This window comes from Stegodyphus dumicola, chromosome 5 (genome assembly GCF_044657685.1).
Source record: "Stegodyphus dumicola isolate Sdum_Otavi_A_Nest chromosome 5, ASM4465768v1".
In the NCBI taxonomy this organism is placed as follows: Eukaryota; Metazoa; Arthropoda; class Arachnida; order Araneae; family Eresidae; genus Stegodyphus; species Stegodyphus dumicola.
The window spans coordinates 97,200,388-97,219,559 of record NC_140772.1 but is presented as its reverse complement, the minus strand read 5'-3'; the positions used below and the strand labels follow the sequence as shown (position 1 = coordinate 97,219,559).

Below are 19,172 nucleotides of genomic sequence, written 5' to 3'. Positions count from 1 at the left end.
ATTTCGCACGATCCCTTACGACACGGAAGGCTTTTACTAGGGCAGTCTCGAAATTCTCGTAAGTATAGGTGGGACTTCCTGCTTGACCCAAGAGACTTCTGCCTATACATTTGAACCAGTTAAGCGCTTGGTCCCTCAAAGCGCTGGTAGCTAAGGTAACTTTTTGAAACTCGTGCACGGGGTAGAGCATGAAGTGGTCATCCAATTTTTCCAAAAAACTGGTTACCGGTGAGTTTCCATTAAATGTTGCTTCTGGTTTCATCGAAGCGCGCATGGTCTGGACGATGTAACCAAATCCTTCCAGGGCGGCAGCTGGCATTTCTGGATTCTGAGCCGTTTCTGCAGGCAGCACAGGTTCTTCTTGAAACTCGGCCATGGTTATTCTTCTTCGTTGGGCGCCACTATCAGGATCAATGTTCCGTCTTACCTTCTTCGGGAACATGCAAGGACCTGACTCGGAACAGAGAGCTTACTAAAGCTATGTTCAAAACTGTGGGAAGTAGACAGGATACACAAGAAGGGTATACAAAACCCTTTATTTTTCTCTATTTACAATAACTTCCGTACTTCGGAATACACAGACCCGCTACTTGGGGTCTAACGTAAAAATATAAAAATAGAACTAAACTCTAATTTAACTTTAAATAAACGTGGAAGATTGGCCTTATATTAACAGGAAGCCGTATGTAGTACAGAGAACTGTGAACACTACAATACGTTTAAAATTTATCAAGAGGATTAAGACCTCTGGCCTGGAAGGCAACCAGCAACTGCGTGAAACTTCTAAGGTAAACGGCCTGCTTCGACTCACTGCTTCCTCTCTCTCGCTTGGCAAAAAGCCACAACTTAAATACTTGGCGTTCGCCAGACAAACTTTGCATAAATACATTAACGCTTATAATTCTGGCCGGAAGTAGAAAATAAGAAGTGATAGTAAAGATTTAAAATAAAATAAACGTTAGTAAAACTTAAGATCCTTACAACTTTATTTAGTCATTATCATCATAAAAATGCGAAATATAATGCTTGTAAAAGACCAGTTATTAATATATGTAATTATGATGCATATAAGAAGTTTTAATGATAAAATTTTTAATGGCCTTCAAAATCATTTCTGTATATAATATAGTCCGTTAAGGAATAAAAAGCAACTACCTTAACATACCTGGTCCCTATTTCATTTATAAAGTAACTCACTCGTAATCATATTCAAAAGAAATAAACCAACTGTGAGTTTTTACAATGCATACAGTTATTTTTTTTGGATGCAACTGCCAAAGAATCAATTTATATTTTGATATTACTTATACTTATTATGAACACATATCTATAGTTCGAAAATATAAATGTTGCTCATAACTTAATAGATTAAATCTTCATAAGAATATGTAAGAGGTAAATTTAGCAATAATTGCTTGTACGTTATACGACAATTTTCAGAAGAAATTAATTTAATGATGTAAAGTACCTGATAGTTCAGAATAGTTTAAGATGTAATTTAAGAAGTTAAAACATAATGCTTTATAATTACGTAAATAACTTATAATTAAATAAAAATAACATTTATTTATACAATTTTCTATTTTCCCCACAATGTACGTGTAATTAGATTATCTAGGTAGGGAAATTTAAAACCCGTCACTTACTTTTTCCTCTTTTTTTTACAATTATTACATTTTTATTACGCAGCCTGTATTTTGATTTTCAAATGTTTACCATAAACAGCGCGAATTTTAAAAATTTACTTTTTCCCATGCCTAGTTGTATGTACAAATATGTGTATTTAGATTCTGTTTACTTTAGATGTGCGTTTAATTCAGAAGGGAAGATATATGGATTTTGTTTCTAATAATTATTGGAGAAATACAGTTTATTACATAAAATAGGTGTTCGCAAGAAAACACGCAGTTCAATCATGCTACACATTTCAGCTCTAATTCATCTTAAAACTTGTTCAACCGTTAGGATTTTCGATGTAGGAGACGTGAAAAATATGCGGTGCCCTTACCGGGGATTCGAACTCCGACCCTCCTGAATCCGCGTCGAGTGTGCTTCCAGTTACACCGCGAAGGCATTGGGGAAAGGAGGGAGAAAATACCTTATATACTCCCTCTTTTAAAGGGCGAATGGGGATAAGGGGACCCACTCGTCAAATCCTGGTTGTGACGAATTATCGTCCATCATATATTTTAGTTCGGACGCTTATGTACAGTCATTAGGGTTATTGATGTTGGAGGCATGCAAAATGAGCAATGCCCTCGCCGTGTCTGTAACCCGGACCTCTCGAATGCGCTTCCAGTTCAGCATGATCTCATGCAAAAAGGAGGGAGAAAATACCTTATAAACTTATTTAATAAATAATTTATTTATTGAATATTTTGGCGTGGCCTGTTTTGGTCATAAGACCAATTTGTTTGGTTAGGTGGGTCTGATTGCTTCTACTTCTGATACTTTATAAACTTAATGGATTTCTTAAAGGTTACAGCAACTGCACATAGAGAAGTTTGAAAATAAGTCATAGCCTGCAATTTTATTTTAAGATTATATTAAATACCTCTTGAAAGTTACCTTGAAAAGTCCTTAAATTGATTTTGAAAGCACTATTAAAAGTGTTTCATCTAAGAGATTAACTAAAAAAAGTACAAATGAAACAGTAAAATGTCTAATTACATTAAACAATATATACAGCTGTTCTCTCTCTCTTTTATTTTCGATGAGGAAGTTTCAGAGGGACACTTTCATCGATACTGAGAAGGGTAAAATAATAATTATTATAGTAATTAAATTATGGTAAAGGCATTTCTAGTATTATGCATTTAATATTCTTTTAAGTAAATAACTGAAGAACGATATTTTCTTCAATGCGAATTATTTTATCAGATATCAGTAAAAAACTTAAAATACTATTTTTGTCAATATTCGTATTAGGTAACATGTGGCATACTATAGATTTTCGCAAAAGAGAATTTAATTTTTGTCAAAGCTGCGGCAGTCAATGCTACACAAAACCAAGTATTGCTAATTAATTCTGCTGAATTTTGTTTTGGCCTAAATGGGCGTTAGCCCAAAAGGGCTATTAGTCTCGAAACGGCATTTTGCGTCGAATCACTTTTCAATTTTTTTTTTTGGCCACCAAATTCATTCTGCATTATGTTTAAACAATTAAATGATGAAGAATCTGCATGAATGTATGCATGTTTCTCTCATTGTGAAAAAACAACGGAGCTATTCAAGGTTTGAATACCATAGTCCTCCTCCCGAACATGTGCACCTGGAATCCCAAATTTTGAATTTCGAATTCTGTGTTTCCCATTTTATAAAAGTTTTGAAAAAATGAATTTATGTTAACAAATTCAACGATCTGAATGCGAGCAATGGCAATATTGTCAGGCGGAAAAGATTATCTCCAGAAGCCCAGGTCTGTCTAGACTAGAGGAAATTCTAAAGATATGATGTTTTTAAATATTTTATGATTTTGCTGTTGAATCGAATTTTATGTGGCGTAAGGTCAAGAACTTAATATTTAATAAAGACAACAAACAAATGAGACATTATTAATAAAAATAAAATAAAATTTTGTAAAGCCGTTTTAGTAAAAAAACTGAATATTGATATGATGAACTGAAGAAAAAAACCGCAAAAAAATACATGCAAACTCTTGACGCTGCATCGGGATTCTAAACGTACACTGGCTATCCTGTTTTAAACTGGATATGCTGTTTTAAAAATTTACGTAACTTTGCTTTTGAATGTATAAATTATTTATGCTGCTGAATTTTAAGTTTATGAAAAAATTCAGTTTAAAGCTACAAAAAAATTAAACGAAACTAGTGCAGTCTTACTCTTATTACAGTTATTACTACAAGAACTGCTCGCTACTACTACTTCTAATACTACTAATAATAATAACCAAAACAATAAAAATTGTTATAATTGCTTTTCATACATTTTTTTTGCATTTTATTGATGGTTCGCAGATATTTTTAATTATGCCTTTGTTTTTACGAAAAGTTTACTGTTGTTTTTAGGGGATACATATTGAATGAACGTATAAACCATTCTGAGTTCTGAGCTTCATAAGCTTCAAGATATTTTTTTTTTTTTTTTTACATTCAAAACTTTATACTCTATGCTTACTACATTGCACAAAATATATTTTTAAAGTTCTGTATACATATTATACATAGGATTGCGTATAAATGTACACATGGCGTACACATGGCGAGATAGGAATAATCTTATGTGCGTTGTGCATATATATGTGTGTACGTGTATACTAATTACTTTCCATACATTAAAAATATCTGGCAAAAGTGTGAAGGCCCAACGTTTTGACGGCAAAAATTGTCCTTCCCTTTGCGGATATCGAGTGGTATGCATAGCTGGACGAAGACGTAGCACCCCAATATGCATTTTATGTATAGGGCTGAGCAAGAAAAAGGAGCAGATTCTTAAAGGAGATACTCAGGAATCGTTTCTTTAACCTCTTTGACGTGCTGCTCCAGTTTAAAAACCTTTTATTTTATTTTCAGTTTTTTTATATTTTTTAAATGAGACTCTATATGTAAAAATGTCTTGAGTTTCAGAAGTTTAATGTAAGGAAAAAGCAACGCCTTGAAGTTTGGTAACTTAAACTATACAATATGCATGCACAATACATGCATATGCACAAACATACTCATATCGATACGTCTACCTATATATGCACCGATCTATCTATCTATATACATACAGAGAGTGAGAGAGAAAGAGAGAGAAGGAGGATTCAAAATGGGATATATTTAGAAGGAAAATCTATTTACTATTTATGAGTGTGGCATATGTATATATTTTAAAGTAATTTTTAAAAAACTTTTTTTATTAAAAAAATTACACTATACTAGGAAAAGTTGGTTAGCGTATTAATATTGTCTTACGTTAATTTATAGTGAAATGCAAAATCTGAAGAAATTTTTTTCTAAAAGGGTTATTAAAGTTTGAAAAAATAATTAAGGGAGAAACAAATAAAAACTATTAATCAACTTCTGTTTAATGCTTCAAAAAAAACTTTTCAAAGGGTTAGTATTTAAAATATTAAATCCGGATGATTAATGAGTGTCGAACACACGTTTCGTTCTTCCTGCCATCATGTGACTCAAACCGCTGCTAATTAATTGCCCATAAATGAAAATTAAATACAAAAATTTTATAGATATTATATGTATAATATCTATAAAATTTACAAGCCTTATTTTATATATATATTTATAATTATTTATGTATATTTATTTATAGTATATATATGTATATTATATATATTATAAATTATATAAATTTTATATGTATATATTTATAATTATTTATATATATTTATTTATAGTATAATCTTAAAATCACTTAGTGCGAAATCGAGTTATTGTACTACTTGCGCAATAGCTGCAAAGTAAGTTAATAATAATTTAGTTATTAAAGAAATAACACTTTATCAATTTTACTGCATAAATTGCTTTTCACTCAAAATTGAATAAGCGAAAATGCTTAATCAGAATGAGTTCTTTAATGCTGTGCATTGGTTCTTGATCCCTTCAATTCACGGAAATAGTTGGCCTAACTTAAATTGCCAGTTTAGTATCGCCTTATTACTTGAGTAAAGGACGAAACACCTTTGTATTTATTTCTTAATTATTGTTCATTGAACGGGAGTTGATTTGTTCCCCTTGAAAAGTCAACTAATTTCCGATCAATGGCAATGATTAATTGCTTTTAATTTAATTTCTTTTTACAATTGAAATTTTGTTATTCATGATTTAATTCAAGTCCCCGTTAAACATTTTTAACAATTTACATTCAAGTTACTTTAAAACAATTTTCGGAATTAAATTTACTAACTATGGGTTCACTCTTTTTAGATAATTCTACTAAAATTAATCTTTGGAGATAATGTAATCAATATTTCTTTAATAAATAAATTTATTTATAGTATATATATATTATAAATTCTATAAATTTTATATATAAATATTTTAACTATTTTTAAATTTTTTTTGCTGTTTGCAAACTAACAGATTAGCTATTTATTGAAATTTTCACTTAAAAGTTATTTTTACTTATTTATTTATTTATTTATTGATGTTTTGATTTTTTATATGTATATATATATATATATATATATACATATGTATATATATATATATATACATATGTATATATTTATATGTATATATATACATACATACAAACATAAAATAAAAATACTTATGTACATGTACACAAACACAAACGAGCATATATTTACATTAGATAATTCTTTTAGAAGCTGAAAAATTAAACATTTATTGATTTTAAACTTGAATAAAATTTTCCCTAAGTTGGATTAAATATTGAGAGCTGCTACTAATAATTTCATATTATTTTTTGAAACTAGCTATTTTGCTTAAATGGAAAAAGAAGTACTCTCAATAAAAAAGGCAAGAATACTTATATCTTAAAATGATAACATTTTAAATCATTAATAATTAAAAATTTGAAATCAAAATTATTAGTAAACATGCAGATTTTTATAACGCATTTTGAAATTAAATAGACTATTGATGATTAAAATATAAACCATTTGTATGTATTTTAAAATAATATTCATACTTATTAATGTAAAATTTGTTAATATTTGAATTTTAATCATTAGCAGTAGATTATTAATGATTAAAATATAAATAGAAACAAAGAAAATGAAAATACTCTTAACATTTAAAAGAAATGAACGTTCTACTTGTATTTGTCATGAAAACACTTAATACATTTATCTAATTACCTACCTTACTATCAAATTGTGAAAATATCTCTACAGTTTAATCATATTAATCCTCTTTACTGAGAAACCATCTTTTGCAGTTTTGACTTGTTATTTATTTGTAAACCATCACACTTTGATTTATCATTAACGAAAATTTCATTTGATTTGCACTTTACTAATTAAAGAAAAATATCCAGAGCCTTAAAAAGATTGTTGAATTCAAAAAATTTTCTGAAAACCATTTTTTATTTCTTATTTGCCAATTTTTTGTTTCTTACTATTTTAAAGAGAAGCATGGAATGACTTCAAAAATTTTCTAATTACAATAGTGGTAGCTGGTGTTCATTTCTTAATTTGATTAAAAGCGCATTGTTCATGTTCACACGAATCGTTCTTGTGACCTGTGTAATAACATTCTAGACATTTTGGATTACGTTCTTCAACAAAAACGGCACCAATCAGTTCCTTTACTACAATCCCGTACGGCAAGTCCTGTGGCGTAACTCCTGGTCGTAGACACAACGTTATCTTCCTTTCGTTAGTGTACACGTTGAACCAACCTCTGAATTTGCTCCTCAGTAACTCCGTCTTTACTATGGCTCCATATTTGTTAAATATTTCTGTTATGTGAGCTGTGTCGATTTCTAGCGGTATCCATCGAACTATTACAGTGACACACTTATTTGGCACTCTGGTAAACGTGCAACGGTGCCCTTTTACCATTACGCCTTTGCACAGTTTAGGATTTTTCAAGTACTTTACGAAATTCTCCAAACCGTAAGTGGTTTTGAAGCTCATGGTGAAAGCATGGTTCAAAGATGTGGCACCTAGATTGAAGACATCAATGCGACGGACTATATTGAACAAACCTGCTGTTACGTCACTGAGGTTGTAAGGGCCAGCGCTCGGATCACACCTTAGTACGAGAGTCGATGACCAATCAACATCGCCGGGGAAGTTAAGGCACTCTAGGTCTTCGAGGCTTTCCTCTGGCGAAGATTTACTTTGATTTATGTGATTTGAATCAACGTTTTCACTCATTTTTGGATTGCTCTTTAACTGAAAAGGCTATACTTTCTGCACCGTTGCACGCATTAAAAATATAGTTCCGGGCAAATGCGAGCGAAGTGGGAGGACGTTATCTGTCCACTGGCGCTCAGTACGTAGCGTGATTGTCTTATCTAATCTTAGTCTCCATGCAACGGAGGATGTGGCGGAAGCTGTTTTCTGTTCTGAGGGTCACAGTGCTCCATTTCCGTTTGAGTGTTGCATAACTGTTTCATATCTGATAATTATTCTGAGTTCATCTACAGTACCTTATCTAAAGAATATTGTTACAAGTAGAAAGTATCATTTAAAAAAATTCTTAAAAATAAGAATTATAATATAATAAACTGGATTATTAATTTTTCCGTTTTAAGAAAAAAGGAAACTTTATACTTGTTTTTTTTAAGTATGCCATAATTTGATTGCACTTTCTTTCTTCTTCTTCTTCCTCCTTCCCTGCTGAAAATATCTGAAGTTTCTTTCAGTCAAATGAATAAGTATCTAGCATTATATTTCGAACTGTTCAATGGAATGTTTTGAAATATCTCATTAAGTTATGGTCGATTTTGTCTTTTTGATGATGAAAGTTAAAAATAGGAAGCGCAAAATTAGGCACACAGCAGCTGGGTGTCCTAACTTTAATTTTTTTTTGTTTTGTTTTTTACAACATAGCTCTAATTTGAATACAGTCATCTTTAACTAAAATTATCATTAGTCAAACTCATTTTATTAAAATGTTTATTATTAATACTTTAATAGGAATCGAAGCATCTTTCCTAATAAATATTACAAACATTAATCGCAATTATTTTTTTTTAATCGCTTAGACATCTAATTTAGGTAAAGTTAGACTTGCATTAATTTGTTTATATTTCATGTTCTGCTACTGCTTAACCGAAAGAGAAACATGAGTGTAATTATGAAAAAACTCTCCGTACTGTTTCTTTTTTGTATATACCCAACTGGGAGCAATAACGTCTGATAAATTTTCCCACCTGTGAATAATTCTTTTGTAATCACATTCATTATTCTAATTTTAAAGTGATTTACAGATAATTATTTTGAATTTTAAACGCAGTTATTTGTAATTTTTGTGATTTTCTCCTTTCAAGAAAGTTAAAGAAAAACTTTCACAACAAGAAAGTTAAAAAAAAATATGATAAGATTCACTTCCATTCTTGCAATATTCGGAATAAATAAGTTATGTTAAAATCTGAAAATAAATAAATTTTTTTATGTAAATGTTTCTAAGTTGAAAAATGAGGGTAAGAAATAACACTTTTTGCATCTTGTTTATTTCTGTCAGTTTCACACTTCTGTTAATATAATATTAATTCAGTTACTGACTGAATAGATAAGATCATATTTTATGCATATCTAGAAATTACTAATACATTTTGAAAGTACCCATTTTTAATTTTATTTGTTTTTAGCCCAAAAGGCTAAAAGTCTCAAAATACGATTTTGCGATAATTCACTTCAAATGACGTCCACTGTAAATGCGTTGCTTCACTTTTCGTTCGAATCTGTTGCCACTCGGCGAAATGTAAGATATTTATCTTTCAAATTTACTTTGTTTGTTTCTGATTAATAAACTAACATGTTTAAAGCAGTTGATGCAATTCTTAAGAATATTACTTCTATACTTTTTAATCTGATTGATTTCAAAGAAAGTGCATATAACTTATGATATGTGTAATTAAAATATTTTTATAGAATTATGTTGTATATTTTTTCATTTCTCAACTTTACAGAAGATATATAACATCCTATTATTCCTTCTGGGCTACCTCTATTGATAATCGCTACCGATAAATTATATTAAACTTTAAAAGAGCCCTTTTAGGCTACCGTCAAAATCTGAATCCTTTCAGATTGTTTTCTTTTTGGAATTTAATTTAGACACAAATAATAACTTGTAGTTTGCATGCAAATGAGAAAACATGAATTTAATAATAATAATTACGACACTACAGTAACTTGTCTCTTTAATAATGTATAATATTTTTACGGATTTTACATAAACATATGTAAATAATTTTAGTGAAAATATATGTAAATTGTAGTAACTCTTGTATAGTGTAAGATTAAAGACTCTATACTTCAAGAGAGTGAAGTATAGCTGGAAAAAGAGGACTACAGGAGTAAGTCCACTGAGGTAAATTGCTATTTCTCCAAACTGTCGAAATAGCACCAAGCTGGCAATAAATTTGGTGACAAATTTTTATCGCCAAATTTGGTAAGAAATGGCCAAAAGTTACCAAACTTTGGCGATCAATGGGCGACAATTTGGTCTTGTACCGCTGTAACTGTAACTGTTACGATCCCCATGTAACTGTATTCGTGCCTATGCAACTGTAACCTTGTATGTCTTCCTAAAATTTCGACAAATCGAAGGTACTAGATATTTCTGGATGGATGGATGGGAGAAAACTATACGAGACCGGAGAGAGCATCAGTCTAGTTTATTTCAGAGTTGAGCTCAGAATTTAGCTCAGAGTATTGAGAGATCTTTGTGCGAGCGTACTCATTTGAGGTTTCTGAATTGTCTTGTGTTTAACGTTCTTAGCAATTTGAAGTGGTAACTACTGACTGAGCTTTATCATATTTCTAAGAGTTGTACGAGTACTTTTGCTAAATGTTCCAGAACTGTAAAATATTTCTTTGGGAAAAATTAAATTTATCAACCTTTCATCGGTTCTGTGTGTTTTCAATCCATTACGAACCCGCACGCACATAATTATATCTTTGTAATAACCCAAATGTAAGTTTTAGTCTACAAAGAAAACATATTTTTTTTTATTCTAAAGAAATATTCTTTTTCACAAACAGATGCACAATGTGAAAATAACTTTCATGATTCAATTAGAGGTTTATTAAAAGTATACGATGAAGAAATGATGAAGAAAGGGGAAGTCAAAGGTGGTTTGAAGGAATGCCAGAGTTTATGTATTGCAGAAGAACGTTGCAGATCTATTGGATACGCCGAACACATGACTGAACTGGATCTTACAACTAGCTTATACCATAAAAAAGAAAAACAGTAAGTATTTTAGTGCATTTAATTCTGATTTGCCATTTGATTTATTTTGAACAAGGATAAAATGATTTCAAAGTATCTTCGTAACTTTAAGAAAGTGAGTGTCTTGGCATTTTTACAAACACCTTATAAATCAAAAGACCTGAAGGAAATTTACAAGGTTTAAATGAACAGAAGGCTGTATGTAGCATGCGCAGTTATCAGCAGATGCATCGTAACTGAAAAAAATTTTAATTTCTTTATTAAAATAATTTTATAAAATATTATGTACTACAACGAAGACTTTTAAACTGTGTGGTTCTTTTATTACAAAGAGGCTGAAACCACACAATATTATAATTAGTATAATACTTAATATACTACGCATATTTGTGCTGTTAGTTATTGCGTATGCATTAACAGCGAGTTTCCTTGGGATAAAAATGTAATGGACTAAATTTCTTTTTTCAGTTTTGTATTTATCCTTATATACAATGCACTTAATTATTCAGATATTTGGATTCAGTGTTTCCCGGGAGTGCGATAAAACCTTTGATGATTGTGAAAGGTATCCGGGCACTGTTCACAGCAAGTTTTCTCTTTGAATATTATTACAATTACCATAGTTCACTAATGATTACTTTGATAATTATGAACAAGTAAATACTTCGCCAAGAGTTGCAAAACGCGTACCTCCAGTTACAGGTAATTTAAGTTTTTTTATGGTACACCTTATTGGAAAAAAATGGTAATATATCTCCTGCTCTACTGAGCCGATTGACGAAACTGAACTTGCGGTCTTCATGTCTTGAAAGCGCGACTTAGGATATATATTTGATTCATATAAAGCATTGCTCTAACATAGATATTTTTACATAAAATCGGACTTTTCTGAAATGATATGCGATTTTTTTTCCATGTTTCGATTCTACAAATCAAATGATGCGCAAATGCTGAATTTTGTAAAATTTGGTGAGTAACTCACCAAGGAATTTAAAAACATATCTCGGAGTACATTTTTCAGTTTGCTCTAGAAATAATACAGTTGGCGAAATTCTTAATTTATAGTAACCTATTTTCGTTTCCCTTTTTTCATTGTGCACGAGCAGAAAACAAGGTGCATCGTCCGTTCTTTCAAATAATGTTACAAAAGCGCCTAAAGCACATTTGTCGTTATAATCGCTTATAACAATTATACCAAATATCAAAGCGCGCCAATATATATCTAAATTTATGTATAGCTTTGGAAATTTTGAATAAAATAATTTTTTTGCAGGTGTTCCTAGAAAAAATATCTAATTTAAGGTGATAGTAAAAATTTTATAGGTTATTCTTCAGAAATATTTTCAAATAGTTTATAAAAATTACTAAATAATACAAATTTTAAAAATAAATCAGAAAATATCTGTGAATTTGATTTGGATTGAACCTAGCTTTCGAACTGTGAAACAAGGAATCAGTTAAGTTTAGCAAAAAAAGAGATATTAATAAATATATAATCAATTCAATAAACATTGAAGGGCTAAAATTTTGAGAGCGTTTGAGAGTTTTAAAAACCACTCGTGCGATTTTTTACAAAACTTGGAACTTTGGCATAATTTGGATCGTAAAATCGAAATATGGAAAAAATCGGTATATACATCAGAAAAGTCTCATTTTGTGTCAGAATATTTACGTTAGGACAATGCTATATGTAAATATAACACATATTCTAAATTGCGCTTTCGAGACATAAAAAACGCAAGTTAAATTTCGTCAATTGGCACATTAAAACGGGAGATACAGAACTGTCCATTTTTTTTGAGCAAGGTGTACAAACGAAGGAAGCTGGTGGAATTGTAGATTCATTAGATTTCGAGAAGAAAATTTTTTTCTGATTATTGTATCTATTTGAATGGTATTAGCAATATTATGCTAACCGGAAATTAACCATTAGAAGTGAGTTTTTTATGTACGAGTTAGCCTTTTATACATATATAGCATAAATCGGGCGTAGATAATTTACTTTATTTGGAGAAACGCATAAAATGCGTTTAACTAACTAAACTGAAAAAGACAGCTAAAACTAAAAAAGACAGTTAAACGCATGTTATGCGTCTAAAACAGTAACGCTTGCCATAACAGTGGAAAATGGTGAAATTCTGCCAAGAAATACAAACCAGCTGAGATATGAAGCAATTAATCATTCGAGCGTACAGCAATGCTCACAAGATAGAGTTTCTAGGTTAAGGTTTAGTACGCTAACCTCACTCTTAGCTTTGTATGGAGTTGATCATGTGACTATACCTAAGCCGTTCTAATAAACATGTATTTCGCATAACAGGATTTAGAATTTGCATGTGAGTAAAAGCTAAGTTTTATGAATTCTGAAATTTGTAGTTCTGAGATTCTTTTTTCTAAGTAGCCCAGTATACCCTTCAAATTACAGTTCATTTGAAGTGACTTAAAACTATATCTTTTAATTTTAAGCATTTTTTATTTTCAACTCTTGCAAATATATTGAATTTAAAGCTTTTAGTCTAAGTATAAAATGCGTTTTATTACTTAAAAAATATAAATTCGATGTTTAGTTCAGTTTGCACCAAAGATGATCCTTAGAACATGAACTGAGTCTTTTACGAAGACATCCCTCCTTTCAAGCATATATTCGTTTGTGCTTTTCCCCTAAACGAATATAATTCATTTCAGTGAAACCACTCCTTCCAGCCTGTTTTCCTATTTTGGGTGGAAAGTTTCAGTAATTAGGTCAAATATTACTGAACTACATTGATTATTATTTTCCATCGATTGAGTTGCCCCATTTCTAATGAGAGATATTTGGAGTAAGTCTGACTAATTTAAACCATAAAAAATTATGTGATGTTTTTAATGCTGCTAAATGTTTAAAGTATTTAAAGAAATAAAAGTTCATTAAAAATTATGCATGTATATATGTACTTTTTAACCACAATTATTTTTACATGCTGAAAACTCAGACAGATTCTCAAACCTGTTGATAAACTGAGAAACTGTTGAATAAAATTACTTGAATTTGTGGGGGGTAATAACTATCATTATAATACACAAATGCAAGTGTAAATATCGACTACAGAATACTAAGATACAGAAAAAATAAAGCAAATAAAAGTGAAATAATATGTAAGAGCGGAGAAAGGTGAATAGCTCTGGAGCCGACTCGAATTTCAGCTGTAGAGCTTTTAGAATCGGGTGTTAAACAGAAACTTGTTATCGAAATGAATATATAGTGCCATTATATTGACTACAGTTTTGATTTTCTATGACCAATTCATATTTATTTGATGAGAATGTGGTGAAACGCAAACCCTTTGCTCTACCTCAACGTTATGAACGTAAACATTGTTACAGAAGGAAAGCTTTAGTATTCATTAATGAAAATTTTAGTATTTATTAATGAAAATTTTAGTATTCATTAATGAAAAATTAAAGAAATTAATGAAAATTGCTACTTTTTAATGTTTCCGATTTTGGGGTTGATGTATATTGGACGAAAAGGAATCTACAAAGTGAGAGAGTCATTTTTTAATTATAATCAAAGAAAATAACATTTATTGATGAGATTTTGAGGAACTTTTGAAATTTAAGATCTAAACCCATTACGATCGGAGGGAAGCATACTGTATGTAGATTGCCTAAAAATGAAAGCGAGTTCAAATGGCCAGTGCACATTTAAAACTCATCTACCTGGCAATCAGTTTCCAGCTGCAATTAGCACTTAACATAAACCCCCTTTAATGAAATTGTTATTACTTTTACGCCTATATTTGGTTTTTTAGCAGCAATTCCAAAGTCTTTAAGTTGTTTCCAAACAGCAGAGACTATTGGACTATTGTTTGGAACATTCAACTCTTGCTACTTTACTTTTGTTTGCTTTGTTTCTAAGCAGCCGACAGCTCTCTCTCAGAGAATCTTCTAAGCAACATTTCGGTATCATAAAAACTGCTTTGACTAGTTAAACTCTGAAATCAAATCCTAAATTGCAGAAGTTCGCAAGGATACTTTGTACAAAGCGCTTACAGTGTCATTATTTTCATCAGAGGCTGATCAAACTGGACCGGATGAAGTTTGCCTATTACTCATTCCAGTGAAAAACAAATCAGTTTGGTTGAATATTTTGTGGAATATAATTTTTTTGCAGCGGTATATATTTGATAGAAATCATAATTAATTAAAAATTTTAAATTGCATTCTCTACCTTTCAAAATCATCATTTTTAAAAGAAACAAATTTATACATTCTTTAATAATTCATTCATATGATTAGAAAACATAAAAAGACCTTAAAAGTTATTAATAAAGAATATACATCTTCAATTTTAAGCAGTTAAGGATGAGAGCCTATACAATTATTCCATATTTTTAAAATAACAATGATTTTTGGTTAAAATAAATTAAAAGAATAAATCTTTCATTAAAGTTATTACAGCACTTTTGTTTATTCAGCACGTTTTGCTCAAAATAAGAACAAAACTACTCTAAGAAGATTATTTTGTCAAATAAAACTTTTGTTAGCTTTTTGTCAAATTTTATTTATCATATAAAAGAGAATTTAATTAAGGCGATTAAATGATTATTTTTAATAAACAGTTTTAGAAATATATATGAAGTGTTTTGGAAACGTAAGCGTATTTTACACGTTATTCAATATTAAGCACATTGGGTTTTTAATAATGTATTTTGTTTCGAAAATAATAAACATAGTAATTTATGCTTTAATTGTTTTACAGGTGCTGGATATACTTTAAAAGCACTAGCACAGCTGTTGTTCATACCCCTAGCGGTGTTTCTGGAGACTTACAAATTTATGATAGAGTTTGTTATTGATTTAGAAAAGAAATTAAAATTTCAATATATGTTTAAAATTAAAATATTACTACTTTCTTCAAAGAAAATTTCAACAAAATCGTGTTAGCTTTAAAGTGAAATTCTTGGACTCTATTGATTAAAAAAATAATAGATTTTCTGTCTTTTTCTTTCACATTTTAGTTCAAGTGCTTACAAAAATAGCAGAAAATATAAATCAGAATATTAGTACCATGCATATGCTAATCAGTATTTAATTCTTAAGGTGAATGTTTTTCAAGAGTGAATGATTGAAATCATTACCTACATACGCCCCACTTATAGTTATTAATTTTAAGTATGTTCGTAAGTGTATTAATTCAAATCAATTACAGGATGATTCATAATTGCTAACTAGGGTTTCAGAAATTTTTTGGAACAATAACTACACTGAAGTGACAAAAGTCATGGGATACCTCCTAATATTTTGTCGGTCCTCCTTTTGCCCGGCGAAGTGCAGCAACTCGACGTGGCATGGACTCAACAAGTCGTTGGAAGTCCCCTGCAGGAATATTGAGCCATGCTGCCTCTATAGACGTCCATAATTGTGAAAGTGTTGACGGTGCAGGGTTTTGGGCACGAACTGACCTCTCGATGATGTCCCATAAATGTTCGATGGGATTCATGTCGGGCGATCTAGATGGCCAAATCATTCGCTGGAATTGTCCAGAATGTTCTTCAAACCAATCGCGAAGAATTGTCGCCCGGCGACATGGCGCATTGTCATCCATAAAAATCCCATCGTTATTTGAGTACGTGAAGTCCATGAATGGCTGTAAGTGAACTCCAAGTAGCTGAAGGTATCCAGTTCCAGTCAATGATCGGTTCAGTTGCACCAGAGGACCGATTCCATGCCATGTAAAAACAGCCCAGACCATTATGGAACCACTACCAGCTTGAACAGTGCCTTGTTGACAACTTGGGTCCATGGCTTCGTGGGGTCTGCGCCACACTCGAACCCTACCATCAGCTCTTACCAACTGAAATCGTGACTCATCTGACCAAGCCACGGTTTTCCATTCATTTAGGGACCAACCGATATGCTCACGAGCCCACGAGAGTCGCTGCAAGCGATGTCGTGCTGTCAGTATGTAACGTTGCGCGCCTCCAACTTGCACGCAACCAAGAGGTGACTGTGGAAACTGTATAAAACACAGAGTCTTGTGAAGGGTTTAAGTCCCTTTTTATTCAACGTAATAAATTACAATTGCGTGCTCTTGACGCTCACAGACTGCGCCTACTTGGCGGTCAAATAAAAATAATAACTTGAAAAGAAACTAAAGACAAGACTCTAACTACGAGGCTCTCTAAAATAACTAACTCACCGCGTTTTACAACACCGCTGCTAATTCAGCAGACTTGAAGCTCACTTGAACGATTAACACTACTTCCCGCCAAGCACATAGGCCGAAACGCGGGGTTCTTCAATTTCTCGCTAACTACCTCCGCGCTCGTGAAGTAAGAATATCACACTCTGAACTTGTTTCCTTCCTATTTAAATCATAATACTTCCGCTGATAATTTGAATCCTTGCGCGTTCTACTCAAATTTACATATTCTGGCATTGGCAGTTCCAGGGGAAAGTAAGGCTTGACAGGAAAGATAGTTTAAACTTAAAATAAATGTTAGTTAAAATAAATATAAACCCTACAAGTAAAGGCACTCGAGTCGGTCTTCTGCTGGCATAGCCCAAGGAAGACAAATTTCGCCGCACTGTCCTATCGGAAACGTCCCTCGTACGTCCCACATTGATTTCTGCGGTTATTTGACGCAGTGTTGCTTGTTTGTGAACATTGACAACTCTACGCAGACGTCGCTGGTCTCGGTCGTTAAGTGCAGGTGATCGGCCACTGCGTTGTCCATGGTGGGATGTTATGCCTGAAATTAGATACTCTCGGCATACTCTTGACACTGTGGATCTCGGAATGTTGAATTTCCTAACGATATCCGAAATGGAATGACCCATGCGTGTAGCTCCAACTACCATTCCGCGTTCAAAGTCTGTTAATTCTCGTCGTGCGGCCATAATCACGTCAAAGCCTCTTCACATGAATAACTTGAACACAAATGAAAGCCGTGCCAAAGCACTTCGCATTTATACATTTTCTACGCGATACTACTGCCATCTGTATATTTGCATATTGCTATCCCATGACTTTTGTCACTTCAGTGTATATGGAATACAGCAAAAATGCGAAAAAGTGTTAACACAGCAGTGTAATGGAAAGTTTTATGCTTACCTTACAGATCCTTAATGATAATTTCAAGCGGCATTGCAAACTTTGGTCTCAAACTATGAAAATGAATTAAGTGTATTTTATATTATACCAAAAAGTAATGCTACTTTGAAAAAATGGAATAAAAGTCTAAACAAGTGATCTCGAAATGACGGCTTTCTGATTAGCCCACCAATCTAACCACTAGGCAATACATATTACTCTTTATTTTGTTCAGTTAAATTTTTCTCCTGAAACCTTTGAGCAGCGTATTTCAGTTCCGTACTTGAAGATTTTAAATGCGCCTATGACAGTTGTCAAACCTTATACACCTACAAGTTACCAGCGTTAAATATTACACTGAACTATTTTTATCACAATAGGAGCTTTTCGAAAACTCATTTAAATACTGTGCTGAGTTTCATCAAGTTCAGAGTCGCAGCTAGATGCATGTGACATTAAATATTATCAGTTAAACACAGTGTCAGAGAGGAACTAATTCATTGAAATTACATCTGCTGGAACGATATAAACTTTTGAAGAAATGAACTTCTAAACAATACGTAATAATGCTTACTTTTTACTCCACAGATTCCTAACAGGACATCTGTGGAGTCTATATACTGAAACATATTAACCAGTGCATTGATATTAAATACGTTCAAATCATCGTTAAAATTAGAAGTGGATTTAGAATCCCTAAGAAGACATTTTAACAATACGAATTGTTCACATTAAACAATGTGTCAAATCATTTTCAAAACCATACCAGAGTTATGCATTAAAAATGAATATTTAATGTTTGAACTCCTAAATAAAGTTATAAATAATGGTTTCTATGTAAATTTTTAACACTTTAATAAATTTCATAAAATTTAAAAAATAAAGATATTTACAGAAATATCCACCTACATAATTTGATGGCTCTGAATCAATTTTAATTGGACTTAATTGTTAAGAAAAATTTATATTACATTAAAAAAGTCTGTAAGCGTTTAGATTTTAAATTACACCTAAAGGGTGTTTTTTTTTCATTTACGCGCACATACACGCATACACACTTGCACAAACACACACCACACAAATACAAAAAAAAGTATCTTAAAACAGCATATCTTTAAAATTTCTGATAAACAGTCTCACGCCTTTGAGATAATAATGTTCTATTCCGTACTGCTGGCTTTAAAGTTCTTGGGTTTTTAATCAAAAATTCGTTACAGTTTTACAAACAAGAACATAGATAATAAAACAAATTCGAAATT

The 19,172-nt window shown here is 31.5% G+C and overlaps 1 protein-coding gene across 2 annotated transcripts in view; it reads left to right on the top strand.

The window, feature by feature from the left end:
- The window catches only part of LOC118184897 (uncharacterized), a 75,133-nt gene extending 59,322 nt beyond the window's left edge, over positions 1-15,811 (top strand). For both annotated transcript variants that reach the window (XM_035354623.2, XM_035354624.2), the window contains exons 8-9: positions 10,649-10,859; positions 15,580-15,811. In XM_035354623.2, coding sequence (XP_035210514.1) covers positions 10,649-10,859; positions 15,580-15,676 — 308 coding nt within the window. In that variant the 3' untranslated portion in view covers positions 15,677-15,811. The remainder of the gene's footprint in view (positions 1-10,648; positions 10,860-15,579) is intronic.
- Positions 15,812-19,172: the final 3,361 nt, after the last annotated feature.